At 53.1% G+C, this 15,909-nt stretch overlaps 5 protein-coding genes across 5 annotated transcripts; 2 read left to right on the plus strand and 3 right to left on the minus strand.

Annotated features, from left to right (window-relative positions):
- Positions 1 to 436: 436 nt before the first annotated feature.
- Positions 437 to 2,418, minus strand: BDZ99DRAFT_510581 (purine permease; the record flags this gene model as incomplete). The annotated part of the gene is made up of 4 exons (XM_033724479.1): positions 437 to 951; positions 1,001 to 1,460; positions 1,528 to 2,207; positions 2,263 to 2,418. 4 exons carry the CDS (start codon positions 2,416 to 2,418, stop codon positions 508 to 510), a joined length of 1,740 nt encoding a protein of 579 aa, XP_033573959.1. The 3' UTR covers positions 437 to 507.
- A 522-nt stretch (positions 2,419 to 2,940) lies between these two features.
- Positions 2,941 to 4,678, plus strand: BDZ99DRAFT_448678 (5-methylthioadenosine/S-adenosylhomocysteine deaminase n1; the record flags this gene model as incomplete). The annotated part of the gene is made up of 4 exons (XM_033718074.1): positions 2,941 to 3,097; positions 3,180 to 3,499; positions 3,625 to 3,682; positions 3,753 to 4,678. The coding sequence occupies exons 1-4, from the start codon at positions 2,947 to 2,949 to the stop codon at positions 4,676 to 4,678; spliced, it is 1,455 nt and encodes a 484-aa protein (XP_033573960.1). The 5' UTR covers positions 2,941 to 2,946.
- Positions 4,679 to 5,012: 334 nt separating this feature from the next.
- On the minus strand, positions 5,013 to 6,982 carry BDZ99DRAFT_465744 (putative MFS monocarboxylate transporter). Its single transcript, XM_033720624.1, has 3 exons — positions 6,744 to 6,982; positions 6,186 to 6,605; positions 5,013 to 6,128 (listed from the first exon to the last, which is right to left on the minus strand). Exons 1-3 carry the CDS (start codon positions 6,899 to 6,901, stop codon positions 5,243 to 5,245), a joined length of 1,464 nt encoding a protein of 487 aa, XP_033573961.1. The 5' UTR covers positions 6,902 to 6,982; the 3' UTR covers positions 5,013 to 5,242.
- Positions 6,983 to 7,226: 244 nt separating this feature from the next.
- BDZ99DRAFT_490074 (uncharacterized protein) lies at positions 7,227 to 13,490 on the plus strand (the record flags this gene model as incomplete). Its single annotated transcript, XM_033723030.1, has 6 exons — positions 7,227 to 8,425; positions 8,473 to 8,590; positions 9,615 to 9,845; positions 9,989 to 11,278; positions 11,357 to 11,402; positions 11,449 to 13,490. The coding sequence occupies 6 exons, from the start codon at positions 7,227 to 7,229 to the stop codon at positions 13,488 to 13,490; spliced, it is 4,926 nt and encodes a 1,641-aa protein (XP_033573962.1).
- An 880-nt stretch (positions 13,491 to 14,370) lies between these two features.
- BDZ99DRAFT_573678 (uncharacterized protein) lies at positions 14,371 to 15,339 on the minus strand. The gene is made up of 3 exons (XM_033728311.1): positions 15,113 to 15,339; positions 14,986 to 15,055; positions 14,371 to 14,921 (listed from the first exon to the last, which is right to left on the minus strand). Exons 1-3 carry the CDS (start codon positions 15,163 to 15,165, stop codon positions 14,748 to 14,750), a joined length of 297 nt encoding a protein of 98 aa, XP_033573963.1. The 5' UTR covers positions 15,166 to 15,339; the 3' UTR covers positions 14,371 to 14,747.
- Between the last annotated feature and the right edge of the window lie 570 nt (positions 15,340 to 15,909).

Here is a 15,909-nt window from a genome sequence, read left to right on the forward strand (position 1 = left end):
GGTTGCTAGTCCATCTTCGGAGGCGCTCAACCATCAGACATAGTTTACCGAAAGCTCCACCAACCTACCATTGGTCTCGAGCTAGGTGATACGATAACTTGCCAGAAGTCTGTGAAAAGCGGTTTGTTACCGCTTAGAGTACACCCACGAGCATTAGAAGGAAGGCAGGATGTAAAGCTTGACGCCGTGGAAATTAGGCTACTTCTTGACTGACCGGCTACCTGCTAGCTGAATTGCCCCTGACAGTGGTATCGAGCGAGCAGGAGTAGGACCCGAGCAACGTGATATCCGTGTGCGCAGAATTGTGACCTGTGAAATCATAGAGAAGAATAATCGGGCTGGGGTGAAGGAGCCAGGGGGCGCTGGGACAATATATATACCTCGCGTATTAACATGGACCGTGCCCTGCTCCGTGGTATCCTCTCTATTTAGTCTAGTCTAGTTCTATATATAACAGCTGTTCGATTTCCATCCCCTACTTCATGGTCTATCCTCCTTTCACCACCATCAAGACTCCCCTAGCACAGGGTGCTTGTGCCCATCACCATGCACATCCATCCTTCTCGATCTATCCGCGGGTAAAACGCTATTCAGGAAAACTCCGACGACAGCTGCAATGACGAATGGCGTTTCCACGATCAAGTTGATGCCTTGCTCAAAGCCTTGAAGATGGACATTCGGCCCGCTATAATTCAGAATCTTGTTAAACCAAGTCGGCTGAACGATGTCGATAAAGCCGATGGCGAGGGAAGCTGACAGGATGAATCTGTCACGACGCGTCCAAGGGATAAGACCGAGTACTCGAATACCGGCTACTGCAATGGTGCTGTAGAGGAATACTTGCATGCCTCCAAGTACCGATGGAGGCATAGATGCGAAGACGGCGCCGAACTTTCCAAATATACCCATGAGGATGAGGAATCCGGATGCGCACCAACCGGCTCTCCTGCTCTACCTCCAGTCAGCTACTGTACTGTTTCGTCAGAGCATAGATACTTACAGCACAGCTAGTCAAGACGATGACACCGTTATTTCCCGCTTGACTGACCATAGGCGGCCCAGTACCCAGAGCACTGAGGAAGCTCCCCAGGCCATCACATAGAATCCCTCCTTGGATCCTGCTATTGAAGTTGGTTCCCTCGATCTCGACACCGCTGATTTCCGCTGTGGCTAGGATATCTGGCATACAGGAGACAGCTTGACAGATGAACATGATCAGCAACGGCAGCACAAGTGCGCCATCCACGGAGAGCTTGAAGGTATGAGTCCACATGAAGGTTGCCACGGGCGCCTCGTTGATCTGGCTCCGGTCCCAGTACCCAGTCGCTCCAGAGATGATGCAGCCTACTGCAAGTCCAATAATGACCGAAGCAGACCTCATCAGTGGCGCACCAAGGGTCTCGACAATGATGATCGTTACGAAGACTGAGAAACCCAATCCGATCAATTTGGGATCAGCCCTTGGAAGATGTTAGAAATGTCCACATTTCAATGTTATTACACTGCAACATGCGGAGTCAAACTCACCATTCCAAAGGCCGCGGCGCAGCAACGTTCGGACAAAGTGCATAGAAACCTTTGCCATCATGGCAGTTGGAGCTCCCACCCCAGTTCTGCATTCCATTGGACACCAAGTAGACTCCCACAAGGAGCAACAGGCTTCCAGTGATGAGTTTTGGAAAGATCCTATTCAGTGTTTTTGGAGGGACGAAGGACATGAATATCTGGACCCAAACACAGCAAAGCATCGTACCGAGCACAGCTCCCCAACCGTCCGGACATGGCAACAGGGTCCCGTCGGCAGCAACTGGGCAAGTCCCATTTTTGTATCTCATCGTCGCATAGTTGATGGCTACGGGGATGATATCAAAGGTAGGGCCGACGACTGATAACAGACCTGTGCCGATGAAGAATGGAGTTTTGGTGATATGAACCCGGGTCACTTGAAGAGCGGTCGCGATTCCGGTGGCGATGAATGCAGCTGAGACAAAATATTCGGTCACGATAGGGTCAAAGTTGAAAGCTCCTCCAGCTATTGCCAACGGCGGAGATACCACGGAGCCGATCATTGTCAGGGCATGCTGGAGGCCGAGGATGATGGTGAGTAGGATTGGAACTTCATCATTCAGGCCATAGAACGGTGCTTCGTAATTCTTGTACTTCCGATTCAGAGGCCAGATATTTGGAGTGATCAGGTATAGATAGTCCTATGTCTATGAGATTCTTGGTTCTTTAAGGAGCTGATGTAAGTTCTCGACTCACGTAGTCGCCTATCCATCCGTCTCGCGTGAGGAATGTACGCTTCAGCGTTTCAAGCCGCCCTTGCGCTTCGCTGACTTCGCCATTGGTTGTGGAAGGCTCGTATGCGGTCACTTGCTCCCGCTCGGCTTCCTTTCCCTTGTCAATTGGTGTCTCCATTCTGGTCCAGTTGGAATCGAAACTGTGAAAGTAGACAAGGGTGGTCAAAAGAATCAGGAGACACTTTGCTAATTGCTCTCCACATTCCCCCGCACGTCAAGACTATTATACTTGACCTCCACTCTTGCGCTACCTAGCACGCCTAGGTACTGCACTAAGATACTCGAAGGCTTATCGCCGATTCGCTCGGGTCCTATCAGGAATCTCGGCCGACGACGGCCGACCTCACTATCCAGAACTACATCTTCAAACATGACAGACTACACCAACTCCGTAATTCTTCCGCGTTCCTTTTTCGGGTGTTATCAGCATAATAGCCCTTCTAGTGCAAACACACGCATAACCAAACTGGCTTGACTGGTTTTTTCAAGAGCGGCACTCGCCAGATTCCCAGACCCGAAATCGGATTTCACCGCGATCGATTTCTGGGAACCTTGCGAGGGATCTTCTTTTTCGCTGATCTTGCATTTTAAACTATTGTCGATACCCAATTTGCCCCAGTTTCATCATTTCGTAACCTCTGTCACAATGTCTTCCCCATCTCTTACTCTCTATACCCACGGCACCATCATCACCGTCAATAAAGACCGCGAGATCATCCTTGACGGCTCAATTCTCGTTGATGGATCTCGAATTGCTGCAATCGGAAAATCAGGGACTCTAAAATACAAAGGCGAAGGTCTGTTCGGTCATTCATCGACGTTATCTTAGCTTCGCTCCCCTCAACCCCCGCAGTCTGCTCACGTATGGAACCCCTACAGCTCTTCCACCAAACATCCCCACAGTTTCTCTCGAGAACAAAATAGTGATCCCAGGCTTAATAAACACCCATGCACATCTCGCACAGTCCCTCCTCCGCGGCCTTGCCGAAGACCTCGATCTCCACTCCTGGCTATGCGACGCTATATGGCCACTGGAAGCATGCTACGAGGGAGAGGATGGCTATATCGCTGCTAAGCTTACTATAGCAGAGATGCTTAAAACAGGAACGACATGTTTCCTAGAAGCGATGTTGACGCATAGAGCTGGCATTGAGAACGTAGTTCGTGCGGTAGGGGAAATGGGTGTGAGAGCGTGTTTGGTGAGTTCGCTTTTATTTTTTTTTCGTTAACTTCATTCTTATCATTCTGATACCTATATCATATCACTATCTCCTCAGATAATCTTGTTTCTCTCCTATATCTTCCAAGTTGCTAACAATACCAGGCCAAACTCGTCAAACCAATCGAAACCAACCTATCCCTCAACCTCACTGACGCCCGCGGTAAGGTTCCCGTACACAGCTATTCCCTTCTCCCTTTCCACACACCCACTAACCCCCCTTCCCCCAACAGACAAAGACGCCTCCGCCATGTCCGTCCCCTCCGCCCTCGCCGCCCACCGCACCCACCACCGCACCCACAACCCCCTCCTCAGCATCTGGCTCAGCGCCTCCACCCCGCGCGGCTCCCCCCTCGCCACGCACGCCGCCATCGGCGCTGCCCACACGACCCACACCATCGGCGTGACCATGCACTGCGCCGAAGCCCCCGCCGACCTCGCCATCTACCGCTCCCAGTACTCCATGTCCCCGCTCGAATTCTGCGCCCGCACCGGCATCACCGGGCCCCAAACTGTCCTCGCACACCTCGTGCACCCCGATCTCGCCGTCGACCTAGAAATCCTGTCCCGCACCGGCACGAGCGTCAGCCACAATCCGACGAGCAACGCCAAACTCGGCAACGGCATCGCGCCCGTCCCCGCGCTGCGGGCCGGCGGCGCGAATGTGTGTCTCGGGACGGATGGCGCGCCGTGCAATAACGGATATGACATGTTCCAGGAGATGCATCTTGCGGGGATCATTCATAGCGCGGCGGGGCAGAAGGCTGGGGCGGTGAGCGCGTATGAGGTGCTGGAGATGGCGACGGTGAATGGGGCGCGGGCGCTGGGGATGGAGGGAGAGGTGGGGACGCTGGAGGTGGGGAAGCAGGCGGATTTTGTGGTGGTGAGGCCTGGGATTGGGGCGAGTCCGTGGGGGTGGGGAGAGGTGGGAGCGGGAGCGGGAGGGGTAGATCCGGTGACGACGGTGGTGCATGGGTGTACGGGGAGGGATGTGGAGGTGGTGGTTGTGGGGGGCGTGGTGAGGGTTGAGGGGGGAGAGTTGGTGGGTGTGGATGAGGAGAGGTTGATGGAAGAGGCGAGGGGTTGTGTGAGTGGGATTAGGGAGAGGAGTGGGGTTGGGAGTCGGATGGGGGAGAGATGGGGTGTGAAGTACGTTTGAGGAAAGCGTGCTAATATGATATTAGGAGGGGAAAAGAGATGGGGGTGAGGTATGCTAAACTCCAGTCAAGAGCGAGAACCTGAGGGGTGAGAAACCATCTAATCGGAAAAACCCAAAGAACGCGCCTCCTTCCATCCGATCCACCACAAGATCAAAAGTCAGATGTTACCCCAAAAGTGTCAAAAGGCACTGCCCACTAAGGGGCGCAAACCATTTTTTTATTTTGAGAAATTTTCACTCCATTACTGACAAGTTCCGCGCTGTGCAGTAATTGGGATTGGTGATTACCATCACACCATTCCGGTCACGCTGCTACTCCGCAAAGAGGCACGAATTCTTGGAAGTAAGCCAAATTTACTTGAAATATGTACCCTTAGAACACCTGTGTCACTCTCAGATTAGCTTTTTGCTGGGCACAGGCAGGGACCTCTGCACTTTAATCTTGACCTTGAAGCATCGACATCAATTTCTTTTCCATTAATTTGGACAACGTTCGAAATGAAGCGGACACTACCTCACCTTCTTCACCTTCTATACAATCCGCTTACAGTTGGGCACTGTAATCTACGCCTTCCACTTCGCCACACCACCAGCCTCCAACCTAATCCAGAACACACTCACCGTCGCAGCCGCCAGCAACGAGCCCACCATAACACTCGGCTTCGTATAATCCATCGCCTTATGCCCAAAGCCCGTCGAGACTCTCGCTCCAGACGAATGGATGAGCGCACCAGCAATCGGCGTGCCAAGTAGCGTGCCGAATCCGCGGACCATGTACAGGAATCCGTTCACGCTTGCGAAATGCTGGACTCCGAATAACTCGACGAGGACTGTTGGGAACAGCGAGACGTATGCGCCTGCAAAGATGCCGTATAAGATTGTGAACGCGATGAAGAGGGATTTCGCCTTCTGCCCCTCGCCGACGGCCGCTGAGGTTGATGGGAACCACAGACCCAACGCGGAAATAGCGCTGATGATAGTGCACACCAGGAGCGTGTTGAGCCGTCCGGTCCGATCCGCAATGTAGCCCAGTACGACCTTGCCCATAGCAGAGGAGGCGTTCGAGATGGCGATGAAACTGGCACCGCTGGCAGCACTATATCCAAGCGTCCTCGCATAGGACGAGAAGAAATAAACGGGGGTATAATACGCCGCAGCTTGCAGCATCGCGCCCAGCGCTTCCGCAACGAAGATTTTCGAGCGCGCAATCCGCCAGTTGACAAGCGGAATTCTGACATGTATGAATCTTGCTCCGAAAGACGTAGAGGAGGTTGGTGGATACTCAACCGCAATACGTCTCTCACTATCTGGGTCCCATTTCAATACGAATGCAGCGGTGCAGATGAGAATGAACGCGATGCCTCCGGTCAAACGAAGGGTGTTGCGGAATCCGATAGAGGCATTGAGGGAGCGCAGTGCTGGCGCCCACACGACGCCACCGACACCAGTCCTAATAACAAGAATCTTAATAATGATTCTAAATTCCGAATGTCTAATGACTACTTACCCGCTGAGGATGATGCCCATAGCGAAGCCGCGGCGTCCGTCAAACCATCCTGGCGCGATGGTCATGGCGGGGATGAAGGTTAAGCAGGTTCCACAGCCGAGCATCACACCTTGCGTTAAGAGGAAGTGCCAGAGCTGTTGGCCGAATGAGGCGAGGACGTTGGCAAGGAGAAAGATGCTGCCGCCAATAAGGGTCATAGTCCGAGGGGAGTAGGCTTTAGTCCAAGCGGTGGCTAGTGGGGAGCAGATGGTCATAAGGCTGACGGCGAGAGTGCCGATGAGGTCGATGGCTGCGGGACTGGCGTGGGAGAAGGGGCCGTCGAGGGTTTCGTAGAGCTCTTGATAGACGCCGAATGCGAAGTTGAGGCCGCAGCCTGTGAAGGTGAGAGTGAAGGCCGCGATTACGGTGAGGATGGCTCTTCTGGAGTGTGAGACATTGCATTCATTAGCTTCGTAGGACTCACCAAAACTACAGTATAGAGAAGTATTTGTGAGATAGTGGGAAGAAGTGATCAATATAGATTTAATATACATGAATGGGGTGACGGCTGAAGCCTACCTTTGATTTCGAGGCGATTGTCGTTCTTCTAATGTCGGGTTCAATGAAGATACGTAGGCAGATCCATTCCTTGACGTCTGTTGGGAAATGTGTAACTCAGCAGGCATGTTTTGTAACTCCATGCCCTCGTGAGGCACCCTTGAGCTTGGTAACGCCATAATATTTCCAGCTTCTCACGCAATGAAGGAATTGAGAGTGCGGTAGGCAGCTGCTTGTCGCCCAAGAACGAGTATTACAAGTCGTTTGTCCATCGTGACGAGAATTACGTCCGTGAGTCACATCGGCTATCTGTCTGGTAAGCAGGAGGGTGACGATCTCGGGAAGGATAGGAGCTTTAGAAGTGGAGTCAAAGCCTCCGTAATCGGCAGGAGCCGAGAGGAAGGGATGCGGTTGCACCAGGCCCTGTTCAACCACCACAACCGCCGATTACAAAATGTTTGCCTCTGCCATTGCCCACCATGACACTCGCCCCAATTCACGACAATGTCGAAGAACATCCCTTTCCCAGAGCCGGAGCTGCTCCAGGACGATGAAGGCGACGACGTCCGAGATGAACGAGATGAAACAGATGAAACGAAAGTAACCATTGAGCGCCGGCTCCGATTGAAAGTCGATTTACGGTTGTGCAGCATTGCTGGCATCCTCTGCAGCCTCGACTTGCTGGATAGCGGCGTCATCTCGAGTGCGTCGGTGACTTCAATGCTCAGCGACTTGCATCTTGATCAAGGAAACCGCTATTCAGTCTCTATCTTCATCTTCACCGTCGCCAGTATTGCCTTCCAGCTGCCTTCGACTATCGCAGTTCGGACTTTTGGTCCGAGGATCTGGTTTGCCTTCATTACCTTCTGCTTCGGAGTCATTACCCTCGCGACGGCGTTTGTGCGGACCTGGCGACAGATGATTGCGTTGAGAGTGCTTCTCGGCATCTCCATGTCCGGCATCTACCCAGGATTGACCTATCTGATTAGCACGTACTACACGAGAGAAGAGCAACAGCTGAGATTTGCGTACCTGCAAAGCGGTGAGGTCATCGTTCTCGCCACTGGCGGGATTGTCAACTACGGATTGAACCAGCTCAACGGCGAGCAAGGGCTTAAAGGCTGGCAATGGATGTTCATCGTACAGGGAACCATCTCCATGTTCCTGGGGATCGTCACTTTCTGGTGGATGGTTGACTTCCCGGAGAATGCACACAGGAGCTTTTTCTTCCTCACGAAGGAGGAGAGCGCTCTTGCGGCATCTAGGATTCAAAAAGACAGAGGGGATGCCCAAATCGACACCTTTACCTGGTTTAAGGTCCTCCATCATGCTGCAGATCCAAAAGTCTATGGATTCTGTGTCATGTACTTTCTCCTTAATCTCGTCTCAACCTCTCTTTCCTACTTCCTGCCAATCATTCTCCAGGGAGGAATGGGATTTAGCACGAACAAGGCGATCCTCCTATCCGCGCCTCCATACTACTACGCCGTTATTCCAGCACTGCTTTCATCCTGGGTAGGAGACCGCTTCAGACTTCGAGGCCCTGTGATCGCTTTCAACTCAATCTGCCTCATTGTCGGGTTCTGCATGCTCGGTTTCAGCAACCAAGTAACCGTTAGATACATTGGGACATATTTAGCGACTGGGTCCTATGTTGCAAATTGGGCGGCTCTGAATGCATACCAGGCCAACAACATCGTTGGGTAAGCTGCCCTTCATATATGAGGAAGTGGTGCTAATTTATGCACAGGCAGTGGAAGAGGGTATTCACTGCAGCTGCTGTTACAGCCTGCAATGGTGCTGGGGGTATTGCAGGTAGCTTCATCGTACGACAGCCAGAGGCTCCGCGCTACATTACCGCAATCTGGGTTAGCATTGGGTAAGTCGTGTTCCTGGCTACTTGAAGGTGCTTCTAACGGAGTTTAGCTCGCATATCCTGATGATTGTATGCGTAATTCTATTTTCTGGTTATTTCTTCTTAGCAAATCAGAAGCAGAAGAAGGGCAAAAAGGTCATTGAGAATACTGTGAGTTTCTTCGAATGATCACGGGAATGCGCAGTTGCTAACCTTGCACAGGAGGGCTTCCGTTTCACGTTCTAGTGCTCGTTGCTTGGAAGATGCTCAGTAGATTAAAAGATCGGTTGAAGTTGGTGAAATAACAGCGGGTACTCTAATTCTTGGCCTGGAACGGTGAATGCATTGTCGATCCTCCGCGGGGGCGTAGGCAAGTTCTATCAGCCTTGTACGAGCCTAGCAGTACCAAGAATAGATGTAGCAGCAGGTTCAGGCTGTTGATACGGATTCCAAAGAAGAGCTTCACTCTCTATAGTCGACTCGAGTACAACATATATAGCTCGTGATACTTGCGGCTAGCGTCTTGGCCCGAAAATATACAATGGAACTAAGTATAAGTCTTGCGCTCTCTTGAAAAATAATAAAGAGCATCATTTGGAATGTGAAGTTCATGAACGCTGTCAGGACTCATAGGGTCTTGAAGGCCACACTATATGTACTGCTCGACAGGGATGCCGTGGTGTTGCGCGTTGCATGACGGAGACTTGCGCCAAGGTATACTTCATGCGCGGCCTGTGCGCGACCAGGTGAACAGGCCTCCCGCTCAGCAGCCACCACACCTCTGACCACCAGCCCGCCGCGCTGCCCATTCTCCCAAATACAACGGCCTATTCATTATCTAGCTGCTCCCCAGCGCTCGCGCTGTCTTCGCCTCGTGCTATCCGCCGGCGCCGCGCTTTGCCGCGTCGCAGCAAGCTCCCGATCTTTCCAGCAAACCCCCGTGCTGTCCGCCCAGCTTATGCGGACGCAGCACTGTCAACTTCAAGCCAGTATTAGCTGCCTCCCTCACTATTGTGCCTCCGATCGTCGTTAGCTAGCGACTCGGTGCCACCGCCCTTGTAATCTACACCATGGTGTTCCTGGGCATCTACCGTGCCATTTACGACTATGTACCACAGGGCGACAATGAGCTAGCTATCAAGGAGGGCGACCTCCTCTTCGTCCTCGAGAAGAGCTCAGACGATGACTGGTGGAAGGCTAAGAAAAAGGCTGCAGACGAGAGCGATGATGAGCCCGAGGGACTAATACCAAACAACTATGTTGAGGAGGTGAGTTCTCGAGAGAAGACCTTGATCACCATGGCCTTTCATATTGAGACCCAAAACCATGCAGAATCCCTTTTGCCTAGATTATCGAAGCCTTCTAAAATGTAGTTTCTTTTGCAAACATCTACTAACATCCTATCTCCCAGGCTATCCCATTGCAGAAAGCCAAGGCCCTCTACGATTATACCAGACAAACCGACGAAGAGCTGTCTTTCCGCGAAGACGCGACCCTTGATGTATACGATACAACGGATCCAGATTGGACACTGGTCGGCTTGGATGGCGACTTCGGTTTTGCCCCAGCAAATTATATTGACGCTGGGGAAAGTCCTACACCTGCACTGCCAGGGCGTCCTCGGGCTCCTTCGCAGTCAGAACCTGAACACGGATATGAGCCTCCGACACCTCAGTCGCCAGAAAGCCCTGTACATCAGAGTCCAGCTGCTGCGCTGGCAGGTCTCCTCCAACAAAAGACAGCGAATTCGGGATCGCAAAGACAGCCCATCTCTCCCCCTCCAATAATTTCTCAATCAAGACGACCCCAATACACCCCCGAGGAGTCTGACGAAGAAGCACCTCCTCCAATGCCTCGAAGACCTCAATCGCAGGCAGTTTCGCCACCTCCCACTCACTACGCCTCTTCGCGGTCACCCGCGTCTCCTCCGCCGATGTCGCCAATAGCGAATCCGCGAGTAAAGTTCCAGGATGTCGAAGACGATAGGGATGACGACCGTAATCCCCATGGGCCGCTTTCGCCAGCCGGCTTCCACCTCTATAATATTCATGAGATGGTTTCGCACATGGGGAAGAAGAGGAAGATGCCTATGACCCTGGGTATCAACGTTCCAAAGGGCACAATTTTTATAGCACCTGAAAAGTCACGTGATGGACCGCAGAAAGAATGGACCGCAGAAAAAATGACGTATTATTCACAGGAGGGGAAGCATCTTTTTATGGAGCTGGTCAAGCCGAGCAAAAGTATTGAGTTTCATTGTGGTGCTAAAGACACTGCGTCTGAGATTCTCGCGTCTCTCGGCGAGTTGTCCGGAATGGCAAAGGCCGAGGGATTGCGGGAGGTGCTTGCGGTAGGCTCAGGGACGTCCAATGTGCAAAAGAAAGGCCAGATTTTGTTCGATTTCATGGCTCAGGGTGACGATGAGGTTACAGTTGGAATTGGTGACGAAGTCCTTATTCTTGACGACACGGCTAGTGACGAGTGGTGGAAGGTCAGAAGATTGAAGAACGGGAAAGAGGGTGTTGTTCCCCGGGATTTCGTCGAGGTCACCGAGACCATCGCAGTACCTTCAGCTTCGAGTCGCAGTGGCGTCAATGCAGGACGATCCACCGTGGACCAAAACAGGCTGGAGGAGGACAGACTGACCCGGGAAGCCTCCAAGGCGCATAAGAAACGCGAGAGTGACTCTGGCGCTGCACAGGTAGGCCCCGGCCTTGCTTTGCCTGAGCGTCATAGCAGCTTGATGCAAACAGAAGTTGACCATAGACGTACTTCACAGAGAGGCTCCCGCGGCAGTAAAGACAGCCCAGCAACAGCGAAACCAAGTGAGTATACAGGAATGTTACAAGTACATCCAACTAATTCCTGTAGAACCCAACCCAGCGAAAATCCGTACGTGGACCGACCGATCTGGCTCGTTTAAGGTGGAAGCCGAATTCATCGGGCTCAGGGATGGAAAGATCCATCTTCATAAACTCAATGGCGTCAAAATTGCAGTACCGGTAACGAAGATGGCCATTGAGGACTTGGAGTACGTCGAACGTGCCACTGGAGTTTCATTGGATGAGGACAAGCCATTGGCAGACCTGAAGAGGAGGAACACGCAACGCCAAAAAGACCGCGACTCTATTGCCGAAGGGAAAGCTGGCATTACGGTGGAGAAGCCAAAGAGACCCGAGTATGACTGGTTTGACTTCTTCCTGGGGTGTGGTGTCAATCCTCAGATATGCGAACGGTATTCTTCTGCCTTCTTACGGGATGAGATGGGCGAAGAGGTTCTTCCGGACGTCAACGAAAAGCTGCTTCGCACTCTGGGTCTAAAGGAGGGGGATATTCTCCGTGTCATGAAGTTCCTTGACAAGAAGTTCAATAGGTCTAGGGCCGACCAGGAGAAGCGCGGTGTCAGTTTTGGTGACACATCCGTCATCAACGAGGACGGCGAGGCGAACGGTGGTCTCTTCAGTGGTGCTGGTGGTGCTTTGAGGAACAACACGCGGAAGGGTCGTCCAGCTCCGCCCGTCCAAACCAACGACGTTGTCGATGCAAAGGCTTTTGAGCAGAAGACGGACGACGCGGTCAAGCGAGCGGCACCCGCAGACGCTACGGCGACTCCGCTTGTAGGTCTTCCTCCACCGGAGAAGAAGGTTGACGGATTTGATGACAACGCCTGGGAAGTTAAGCCATCGAGACAGCTTTCAGTGTCTGCCTCAGCGCCGCCTCCTCAGGCATCTGCTCCAGCACCAGCACCAGCGCCAGCGCCAGCGCCTGCTGCTCCAACCCCTGCTCTCACTGGATCGTTAGCAGAGTTGTCTTTGCTCACTCCTCCTTTGCAGCCAACACCGGCACCGCAACCAGCACCACAGCAAGCACCTGCGCCACAACCTGCTCCTCAGCAAGCAACCCCTGTAGGTCTACCATCATTGTTTGACCAGGTCGCCAATCTGCCTCAAGCCCAACCGCCTCAACAACCTTCTTTCATGACACAGCAGCCCACCGGGTTCGGTTTGTCACAGCCACCAAATCAGCAGATGTCGGTAGCTAGGCAGCGACCACAAGCACCGCAGGGTTCTCAGGGCGGTGGCTTGATCGCACCGCCGCCTCCGAGAGCTTCATCAGCTCCTCAGAATCAGCAAAGCGCCTTTGGGCCTCCTCCGCTCCAACCCCAGCTCACTGGCTTCCAAGGCGCACCAAACATGCACACCCAAGTCGCACCACCCGGCCAGAGCCTCCAGGACCTGAACATGCAACGCCTGAACCCCAACTTCATGCAACAGCAACAACCGATGCAGACCGGCTTCCCGCAGCAACAGCAACAAGGCTTCAACAACTTCGGTCAAAATGGCATTATGCCCCAACCCACAGGCATGAACCAATTCTCCCCCCAACAACAACAGCCCATGCAAACCGGCTTTGGGCAACAGCAACCGCAGTTCCCGCAGCAACAGCCCACAGGCTTCGGCCAGCAATTCCAACCCCAGCAGCAACAACCCATGCAAACCGGATTCCAGCCAAATACCTCCCCCTTCGCCGATCCGCCGACCCAGCCCTTCCAACCCCAGCCCACGGGCTTCAACTCTTTCGCGCCGCAGCCGCTTAACCCCCAGGCGACGGGCATCAACATGTTCCTCCCGCCGGCGCTGCAGCCGCAGCGCACTGGGTTCGGCACCACGAACGGTGGTGCCAGTGGTGGGTTCGGGCAGCAACAGCAACAGCAGAGCGCGCCGCCCATGCCGCCCATGCCGACGGGCTTTGGAGGGCAAGGTGGTGGGCTGGCGCCGCTCACGCCGCAGAAGACGGGCCCCGCGCCGCCGGTGCGGTTCGGTACCCAGCCCAAGGCGAAGAAGCTGGTGGCGCAGCCGACGGGGCGGGCGGATTTGAGTAAGGCGACACCGATGAATCCGTTTGGGTTTTAGGGGGTGTGCGGGGAGGGGATGAGTTGTATATATGGGTTTGTGTTTGTGGGGGGGTTGGTTTGGGCGAGGGGGTGGAAAGGGGTGAGAGGAGGTGGGGATGTGGGGAAAGGGTGAAGTGTAGCTATTTTCGTGTAACGCGTTACTGTTACTGTCGTTTTAGGTGCGTGCATTGCATGGTAGCGATTTTTTGTTGCCGTTTCTTCTTTTGAGATTTTGTTTTTCTTGGAGGTGCGGCATGGGGTGGTGGGAAAGTGGATGTTTGTAGGGATGGTATGGAGGGATGGGCGATTAGTAGTTTTAATAAAGTTCGTTCTGGTATGGCTTTTTGGTTTGCTGAGTGCGAGTGTGAGAATAAGGTCACGATGCCAGGATTTGTATTATACATGGTGGACTGAGGGTCTTCTGGGGGTCCACAAGTCAATGCATTGCCAAGTATTTGGTTTGGACGCTTCCAGTTTGTAAATGTTTGTAGATTTCCAGTTTGGGGTTTGGAGGCGAGTCGAGGGACCAATGACGCTGGCACACTGTGGACTGTTAGTGATATCCAGAGGTCTGATTTTGTGGTTGCGGTCCTTGACATTGCGTCAGACTTTTTAAGCGCGGTCAGAGGACGTCTGACGTTGGCATGCTGAGGTGTCCGCGAACGTCTAATTTCGACGCTTGAGTCGTCCACATCATGCTTGAATTTGCCGAGCTCATGGAAGAGTTGGAGTGAGTTCGACAGCACGTGTTAGCCGCCCCCAAAAGCTTAATTGAACAGGTATTGGAAGCAAAAGCAACTCTGCATTATATTTCGTCTCCGAGAATCCAGAATCCGTTATCCACGGATATGAAAGCAATCCCGACTACCTACGTTGCCTAATCAAACAAGGAGCTAGAAAAAAAGGGACTCCGCCAGACCTGGCCCAGCCGTTTACATGCTCGTTATCGAATTTTCCTTGATGCTCTATCCAGTAGGGCATCGAACATCAGGAGCCCTCGTATCCCGTCTTCCTCCTCTCGTATCGTCTCGCAAGCAACAAAGCAAATTTGTGTGTGGATGTACAAAAGTCGCATTCCAGTTCAGGTATTGGGTTCGTGCCGCATCGCGTGTAGTGTAAGCGCCGAGCCGTGGAATCCGGGGGATTGAGCCGGTCAAGCGCTAGATGGATATGGTGGGAGGTGGTGTCTAGCAATCGAGACAGCACTCGCAGCAGTCGGCGCAGCATTCACAGCCTTCTTCGCAGACGAAGCAGCAGCAAAGGGCGGCGAGACTGGTTACGCACGTATTACGTCAGTGTTGTTCTTTGCTTTTGCGGTTTTCGCAGAAGTGGGGGCGAGAGGTCTGGTGTTGAGGGCAAATGATGAATGTTTCACGTACCATGCGCCCAAGCATCCGCGATCCTTCTTCTGGCGCGGCGCTTGCTGAGGAGGTCCTTGTTGGTATTGCATCTGTGTGTTGTCAATTGCTTTGCCCATAGCTAGCATTGCGGCGAGACTGGAGGGCAAGAAGTACCTGCTGAGGTGGATATCCGCCCTGAGGAGGGTAGCCCTGCTGAGGGTAGCCGCCCTGGGGAGGTCCATAGCTGGAGCGCAAGTTAGCTATCCTTTCTATGCTTTTGGAGATTATGACAACAACCTACCTCTGGGGTGGGTACTGGGGTTGACCCTGTTGATAGTAGTTGTTCGCAGACATTGTGTTGAGGTTGTGGATCGGTGTTGAGGAGGTTGGTGGTGGTGTAAGTCGTGTAGTGACGGCGGTTCGCGGTGTTGGGCGCTTGTCCTTTGTCACTATCAGATGTTTTTGTAGGTAGCCGGTCAATGAGTATCGTGGAGCAGATGCGCGATAGTGGTCAGTCAAAGTATGAGGGCGCTGGCGAAGAGTGAAGAGCTGAGGTTAAGAGAGGAGTTGAGGAATGCGACAGCAAGGATAGTAGGTAGGAAACCGCGGGGGCGTGCTTCTGGGCGCGGCTAGGTCGGCCCTACTAAGCCACACACAGTGCATCACCACGTCACAATTGGTCCAGTTGACTGTCCCATTACGCGTCAATTATACAGACCGTCTTCTGATACCCGTAGTGTGCCACCAGTGTGGCCATGCTGCACCTCCAAAACACCACCTGGAGCCCAGTCGCCGCTCTTTTTATACTGCGCCTAAATGACGATACAGAGCTTCAAGGTCGTGCCAGCTGCACATTCGTGCCACTGTGGCTGGCGACCGCGGAGGGCTGGGTTAAGCTTTCTTGGCGATGACCTTGGCATTGTAGTTTGAGGCTGGCGATGTCGTGTGGACGTGATCCAAGCTGCACAACCTCCTTCAGCTGCTCTCATGAGCAGCCTTCTATTACGGAGGTTCCCTTCAAAAGTTTCTGCCGCGCTAAAAACGCCATGGCGCACGCTAGACGTTAGCCTACGCCACAAACCGTCTAGCCCCTTCCTA

This window comes from Mytilinidion resinicola, assembly GCF_010093595.1.
Source record: "Mytilinidion resinicola strain CBS 304.34 unplaced genomic scaffold BDZ99scaffold_15, whole genome shotgun sequence".
NCBI lineage: Eukaryota > Fungi > Ascomycota > Dothideomycetes > Mytilinidiales > Mytilinidiaceae > Mytilinidion > Mytilinidion resinicola.